The 7,993-nt window shown below is 57.7% G+C and overlaps 1 protein-coding gene across 1 annotated transcript in view; it reads left to right on the top strand.

Annotated features, from left to right (window-relative positions):
* Positions 1–656: 656 nt before the first annotated feature.
* Positions 657–7,993, top strand: part of Trappc9 (trafficking protein particle complex subunit 9) — a 451,464-nt gene continuing 444,127 nt past the window's right edge. The window contains exons 1-2 of the mRNA XM_069991461.1: positions 657–737; positions 5,634–6,226. Of these exons, the coding sequence (XP_069847562.1) occupies positions 5,643–6,226 (584 nt within the window). The 5' untranslated portion in view covers positions 657–737; positions 5,634–5,642. The remainder of the gene's footprint in view (positions 738–5,633; positions 6,227–7,993) is intronic.

The following is a 7,993-nucleotide window of genomic DNA, read 5'->3' as shown; positions in this document are numbered from 1 at the left end:
ACCACTGAGGCCCGGGCCTCAGTTTCCCAGCGTATGAATGGGAGAACCGCCAGCGGGGCCCTGTGCGCAGGGCGAGGCTGGGTGATCCCGGGACAGGTTTGGAAGCGGCCATCACCCCCGGGTCCACCAAGAAAGTGAGATTTAGAGCCAGGCGCCGGTGGCTCTCGCCTGTCATCCCAGCTACTCAGGAGGCTGAGATGTGAGGATCACGGTTCAAATCCAGCCCGGGCAGGTGAGACTCTGATCTCAATGAACCTCGAGAAAACCCGAAGTGGCGCGCCTGTGGCTCAAGTGGTAGCGCACTGGCCTTGAGCTGAAGAGCTGAGGGACAGCGCCCAGGCGCAGAGTTCAGGCCCCACGACCAACCACAAACAAACAAAAACCAGCTCAAGCCTGGGCGGCGAGCTTCGGCCCGGGTCTTCCCGGGTGTGTCACCCCGGGGTACGGGGCTCCCCATCCTTGCTCCTCCCCGCCCTCCTCCCGTCCCGCTCCGGCCGTCCAGCTTTTCCCGCTCGCCGGCGGCCCCGCCCCCGGCCCCCCGCCCTCCCAGGCCCGCCCCGCGCGCCGGAAATCCCGGAGCGGATCGCGGAGGGCCGGGCCTCGCGCGTGCGCACGGGCAGCGCCGGCGCGGCCGCGGGTCGGAGCTTCCTACCGAGCCGGGCGCCGCCGCAGAGCCGCTCGGCCGCGCTGCCCGCCGGGCCGTCGGCTCCCACTCCGAGCCCGGGGCCGCGGGCCGAGTAAGTGTCCAGCTGGGGTCCCGGGTCAGGGGGCGCGCGCCGGCCGGGAGGGCCGTGCGGCGGGCTGCGGCGGCGGTGCCCGCTGAGGGGCAGCAGGTGCGGGCCGGGTCTGCCGCCCGCGCCCGCCCGGGACCCCCGGCGCGGTGTGCACCCCGGAGCCCCCGCCCGGCGCTCTGCTCACCTGTCCGGGGCCGGGTGCACACCTTCCCGGCCCCGCCGCACACCTGTCCCCGGCCGGGCCGCCCCGCGCCGGGCCGCCGCCGTGGGCGGGGCCCTCTCCCGCGTCGGGTGCTCCCGGGGGGTGCTCCCCGGGAACGGGCCCCGCCCTGCCCCGCACCCCGCCACGCCCCCCGGCCGCGCTTACCCGCTCACCTCTGCCCCGCGGCCCCCGCACCCCCTCTTCCCGCCTGCCCAGCGACCACGCCCTCCGCGCAGGTCTCATCGCTAGGATCCCTGCTGTGCGTTGGGGGGGTGGTTTGGGGAGAGTGAGCTAAAGGTATGGGGCGGTGACACACCCCTTCAAGTGATTTTATTACATCTAGTATGTGTTATATATTGCAGATGTGTAATATATAGTCACATATATTCACGTGTATGCACACACAGTCGTGTATGTATATGCATGTGTATGTATGTGTATACATAAGGATGTGTGTATCCTTTTCTTTGTCGGTTGTGGGGTTTGAACTCAGGGTCTGGGTATTATCTCACACTCTTTTGCTCAAGGCACTTTGAGGCACAGCCCACTTTTGGTTTTCTGGTGGTTCATTGGAGGTAAGAGTTTCAGGGACGAGCCGGGCGCTGGTGGCTCACGCCTGTAATCCTAGCTACTCAGGAGGCTGAGATCTGAGGATCGCGGTTCAAAGCCAGCCCGGGCCGGAGAAACCGTGAGACTCCTATCTCCAATAAACCACCAGAAAACCGGAAGTGGTGCTGTAGCTCAAGTGGTAGAGCGCTCGCCTTGAGCTGAAGAGCTGAGGGACAGTGCCCAGGCCCAGAGTTCAAGCCCCACGACCGACCAAAAAAAAGTTTCAGGGACTTTCCTGCCTAGACTGGCTTTGAACCGTGATCCTCAGATCTCAGCCTCCTGAGTAGCTACGATGACAGGTGTGAGCCACCAGCGCCTGGCCTTCTATTTTTTTTTTTTTAATGTGCTAGTACTGAGGCCTCAGGTTATCACTTGACTTTTGCCAAGACTGGGCCCCTACCACTTGAGACACAACTCCACTTCTTGCATTTTTTGGGGGGAGTTAATTGGAGATAAGAGTCTGGGACTTTTCTTCCCTAGGCTGGCTTTGAACTGTGGTCCTCTGATTTCAGCCACCTGAGTGGATTACAGGTGTGAGCCATCAGTGTGCACTCAGCTTGAACTAGTGATTTAAAAAATCTTCCTCAGGTAGCTTTCTTGATGTCAGACTAGCACAGTGAGCAGTTTTGGGGGACGTATGGATTTACAGGTCTAAACATTTGTCCAGGCATGATTGTGTGTGTGTGTGTGTGAGTGTGTGTGTGTTTAAATTGTCAGACCAGTGGTATAGAGGGAAAAACAGTTGTCAGATCTGTTTCTTCTGAAGTGAGAGGATACTTGAATGAGAGGGGAAAGTTCACAAGAAGTTGGGTCCGATCCCGAGTGGCTCCAGCGACAATCTTTGCTGAGGTGTCCTGGCAGGGCCTGGGTGCGGCCCTCCTCTGCTCCGCGCAGGACAGGAGGGCCGCGGGGGACTGACTGCTCCTTTACTTCATAGATAGCTGGAGGGAGGGTCTGCGACTGGGTTGCCTATTTTATTTTTTGCCCAGCTGGGAAAATTGAAAACCCCAAACTACTGCTTCCTACTCACCAACATTTTATACAAGTAAGATTTGTTTTTGAGGCTGTCACCCAGGCTGGTGTCTTAACTCCCAGGGTTTATCAGTTCTCTCTCTCTCTTTTTTTTTTTTTTTTTTTTTGGTCAGTCGTGGGGCTTGAACTCTGGGCCTGGGCGCTGTCCCGGAGTTCTTCAGCTCAGGCAAGCATTCTACCACTTGAGCTACAGCGCCACTTCTGGTTTTCTGGTGGTTCATTGGAGGTAAGAGTCTCATGGATTATCCTGCCCTTTCCTGTCCGAGCTGGCTTTGAACCGCAGTCCTCAGACCTCAGCCTCCTGAGTAGCTAGGATGACAGGCGGGAGCCACCGGCGCCCGGCTTGTTTTTCTTTCTTTCACACACCTCTTTCCTCAATCTTGTGTCTGAGGCTCAGCGTCCACCAGCCTTCAGGCACAGTGAGCTGTGTAGAGCTGCATCCAGTGCACCTTAATTTGGCCCATGGCAGAGGTACCCTATAACTCGTTGGGTGGATGGGAAGGCCTGAAGGTCTAAACTGAATCAGCCTGCGGAAATACTCAACTTGAAAGCATTTGGTGTTTTTTTTTTTTTTTTTTTTTGTTGGTTGTGGGGTCTGAACTCTGGGCCTGGGAACTGTCCCTCAGCTCTTCAGCTCCAGGTGAGTGCTCTACCATTTGAGCCACAGTGCCACTTCTGGCTTTTTCTGTTTATGTGGTGCTAAGGAATTGAACTCAGGGCCTCATGCATGCGAGGCAAGCACTCTACCACTGAGCCACCTTCCCAGCCCCTGATTTTCTTCCTTATATTAATTTAAACATTTTGAAATACCAAATATACAATATTTGAACATATACTTTGTCTAATATATAATACTTAGAATATATTTTTAATGCCATAAAAATTTAAATTACATATAGAATATATGATGTTTCTATATAGTTATGTGGATAACCAAACAAAAACCTCTATATGCCTAACCACCCACTTTAAATACAACATGACTAGTACAAGTTTTTTCTTTTTCTTTTTTTGTCAGTTGTGGGGCTTGAACTCTGGGCCTGGGCGCTGTCCCTCAGCTCTTCAGCTCAAGGCTAGCGCTCTACCACTTGAGCACAGTACCCCTTCTGGCTTTTTCTGCTTATGTGGTGCTGAGGAATGGAACCCAGGGCCTCATGCATGCAAGGCAAGCGCTCTACCACTGAGCCACCTTCCCAGCCCCTCCTTTTTTTATTTTTGGCAGTCCTGGTATTTTGAACTCATGACCTTATACTTGCTGAATAGGTACTCTTATTGTTGAACTCTGCCTCTAGCCCTGAGTTTTGCTGTTCCTTATTTACTTTAGCTGAATGGAGTTATCCTAATTTTTATTTATGATTATTCTTTTTGAGATAAGGTCCTACTTCCTGCTTGGTATGTGCTAGGTGCTAGCCACCTGTGTTAGGCTTCCTGGTAGCTCAGATAACACACATGCTACCAGGTCTCCATTGAGAAGTTTCATGAATTTTTTTCTGCTTCAGCTGGCCTAGAACCGGTATCCCAACAATTTCAGCCTCCTAAGTAGCTAGGATTACAGGTGTAAGTCACGCTGCCTGGCATGACTAGTACTTTGAAGCCTGCTGTTTCTCTTGCAAACAGGCAAACCACATTCTTCTTTGCCATCTAGGTTTCAAAGTGCCAGGTCTTGGGCTGGGAAGTTGGCTCAGTGGTAGAGCGCTTGCCTTGCATACCCCAGACCCTGGGTTCGATTCCTTAGCACCACATAAGAAAAAAGCCGGAAGTGGTACTGTGGCTCAAGTGGTAGAGCACTAGCCTTGAGCTGAAGAGCTGAGGGACAGCGCCCAGGCCCAGAGTTCAGGCCCCACGACCGGACCCAAAAAAAAAACAAAGTGCCAGGTCTTACCTGTGCTCTTTCATCCATTTGAGGAGATTTTTGTATAATATAGGGACTCACCTGTAGTCTTTTTAATGTAGATATCCAGACTTTTTTGTGTGTGTGCCAGTCTTGGGGCTTGAACTCGGCCTGGGTGCTGTCCCTGAGTGTCTTTTGCTCTAGGCTCGCACTCTACCACTTGAGCCACAGCACCACTTCCGGCCTTTTCTGTTTATGTGGTGCTGAGGAACTGAACCCAGGGCCCCATGTGTGCAAGGCAAGCACTGTACCACTGAGCCATCTTCCCAGCCCCATAAAGTCTTTCTTGAAGTGAAATAAACATCTTAAAAGGACAGAGGTGCTTATAGACATGCAGTGCATAGAAGTAGAAGGCAGTGCGCTGGTGGGGCTGGTGGTGGAGTTTGGCGTTAGAGGAGGGAGCTCGGGATGGGTGGTGGACTCAATCTTAAAACCAGCACATTCTATGACTATTTTACCACCACAGAGCCTTTCTTTTTGGTCATGCTGGTGGTTTTGACCGCTTTTTCTGGGTCGCATGGAGGTGGGCAGCTCTAACGTGTCAGCTGCCCAGGCTTCCTCTTCAGAGATGGCTGCTGGCACCTGGGCCCCAGAGGCTGGGTGGCTGGCTTCCTTGTGCATGCATTTCCCGTTGGCCTGGCTTTCCCTGTGCTCTGCAGTGGCACGGCCCACGGGTAGATGTCCGGGTCTGTGCGGGCCTGGTTCTGGGCCTGGTTCCATCCCCGTGGCCTCACCCTCTGGGAGCCTGCACGGTGCCCACTGTGGCGCTGTTGTCCTCTGCGACTGTGTGCAGCTGTGCTGAGATGGCGCTCACCTCGCATGGCCTGCGGCCTGGTGGGCTCGGTGGTTCCCGGCAGCGCGGTGTCCTTCCTCTGACTCCACACTCCCCTCCGGCCTGGGGGCACGCGTGGGGCCTGTGGAGGCCGGGGTGTGCACGTCCCGCTTTCCATCCGCACAGAGCCTGGCGCTTGGGGAAGCCCGCCCCGAATGCTGAGCAGGTGCGTGACGGGATTTGGTGCGCCGAAGGTGCCCGCCGTGGCCTCTCAGGAAGGGAAGGTCTGTCTTGCGTGGGTTCGGTGGGTTCTCAAAGGGGGCTCCCTGCCTGCACCCCCGGACCCCCGCCCCGCGGGAGCGGGCTGCTCAAGGCCTCCCCCCTCCCCCGCAGGCCTCCAGGATGAGCGTGCCCGACTACATGCAGTGCGCCGAGGACCACCAGACGCTGCTGGTGGTGGTGCAGCCGGTGGGCGTGGTGTCGGAGGAGAACTTCTTCCGCATCTACCGGCGCGTGAGCGCCGTCAGCCAGCTCAGCCTGCGCGACTCGCAGCGCGCGCTCTTCATCCGCTACCGCCACCACTACCCGCCCGAGAACAACGAGTGGGGCGACTTCCAGACGCACCGCAAGGTGGTGGGGCTCATCACCGTCACCGACTGCGCCTCGGCGCGCGACTGGCCGCCGGCGCTGGAGAGGTTCCAGGTGCAGAAGGAGCTCTACGGGGCCACGCTCTACGACTCCCGGCTCTTCGTCTTCGGCCTGCGGGGCGACGTGGCCGAGCAGCCGCGCCCCGACGTGGCCTTCTACCCCAGCTACGACGACTGCGCCTCGGTGGAGAAGCGCATCGAGGACTTCATCGAGTCGCTCTTCATCGTGCTCGAGTCCAAGCGCCTGGACAGGGCCACCGACAAGTCCGGGGACAAGATCCCCCTCCTCTGCGTCCCCTTCGAGAAGAAGGACTTCGTGGGCCTCGACACGGATAGCAGGTAGGTGTCCTGAGGGACCGGCCCCAGGCCTGGCCCCCGGGCTGCCCCAGCCGAGGGCCCGACAAAGGACGGGGCTCCCTCACCCAGCTGGGCCGTCGGACCCAGGGCTTGCCACGCCGCTGGCGCAGCCTCAGGAGGCTGAGAGCTGAGGATCGCGGTTTGAAGCCAGCCGGGCAGGAAGGTCCGGGACACTCTTAGCTCCAGTGAGCCGCCAGAAAACAGAAGTGGAGTGTGGGGGGCCAGGCTTGAGCAGAAGAGCTCAGGGACAGCGCCCAGCCCCATGACTGAAAAAGAACAAACAATTCCCCAGTGATTTTTAAAAACCGGGGTGACCAGAGTGAGGTTGCGGGGATGGGGAGGCCTCTGGAGGAAGGTCCCTCAGGAACCAGTGGTTCCCCTCGGTGACAGCCCCCTGGGACCCCTGGGTGTTGGCCAAGGCAGCAGCCTCCCCCCACCCCAGCCCCAGAAACTAGGCTAGGGGGACATGACTGGAAGATTTCCCTACTGAAAAAAACTTAAAATCACCCCCCCCCCCCCCCCCCCCGCTTTTTTTGGCCTTATCCACATTTCAGATTAAAAGACGTATTAAAGCCTATTTCAACTGTCCTTTATAAACGTGGCCGCTAGAGACCCTGCTAGTCCGCGGCCGCCCTCTGCTGCCTGGTGCTGCCTCAGAGCCTCCCCTTCAGCTTTGCTTGACAAGGAAGTGCTGAGTCTAGACTGGCAAGAACCAGGCCCTGGGTGGGAACCGAACCCACGGCCCTGACTCCCAACTCTCTGTAGGTGCCAGACCACTGATAGCCCCAGCAATGCCACGGGTGTCACCAGGGTGCCCCAAACAGCCCCCCCCCCCCCCGTGTGAGCAGTGTGGCCGCTCTGTGTTCCAGAGTCTGATAGGGCTTCCTGCTGCCTGGCTTTCCTTGGACTAGAACTGCAGATTAGCTCTTCTTGAACTCCCTCTTTTGCCATCTTTGCCTCCATGGCTGATGGGAGAAGAGGCGAGAGACAAGCCGGGCAGCAGCTTTGCCAGCGGGTCTCTGTTCTCCGCCCCGTGGTGTGACTGCCCCTTACTGGCCTGGTGGTATTGGCAGCCGCCCGCACTTGATTCTCCTCTTGGTGGGGTTTCTCCCCAGGGGGATCAAACGATGCGCCGTGCCGTGCCTGCCACAAAATCCTCTGCTTCTGGAATTTCTCACAACCACGTAGTTACTTTCTTGCTGGTGGCATGTCTGAGGAGGAAGTGTTACAAAACTACAGAAAGTAGGCCAAGTCCGGCCCTGGCAGTTGGGAGCGTGAGGGGGCCTCTGTCAGACTGCAGGCCACGCAGTGCAGGGGCTCTTTTTTGGCTCTAGGAAAGGACAGGCCTGTCTGTACCGTCCCCGGCAGGGGAGCGCTCCACGGCCCGAGTTGGGGTTGAGGCAGCAAGGCTTAGAAAGCAGAGCCGCTCCCATTCCCAAGGAGCCTCCTGCCCAGCTCTGGCCTCACTGCAAAGCCTTGCCCAGCTCCACGCCCAGCTCTGTGCAGCCCCGAGCTCTTCCAGCCCTGCAGCTGCCTGTCAGGGTGGTGGGGAGTGAGTGGCCCAGGCCTCGGGGCCTCAGAAACTCCCTGAGGGAGCCCCTGAGAGTGAGCTCGGCTCCCACCCTCAGGCCAGTGCCTTTGTCCTTTGTCAGCTGTCAGCTTCCACCAGTGAAGTGGGTTCCGCAGGAATGGCGGAGCCTGTCAACACTGCCGCAGACATTGACAGCTGTTCACCGGGGTTAGATCATG

This window comes from Dipodomys merriami, unplaced genomic scaffold, assembly GCF_024711535.1.
Source record: "Dipodomys merriami isolate MVZ:Mamm:240054 unplaced genomic scaffold, mDipMer1.0.p SCAF_4, whole genome shotgun sequence".
Taxonomy (NCBI): domain Eukaryota; kingdom Metazoa; phylum Chordata; class Mammalia; order Rodentia; family Heteromyidae; genus Dipodomys; species Dipodomys merriami.
This window is presented reverse-complemented; position numbering and strand designations above follow the sequence as displayed.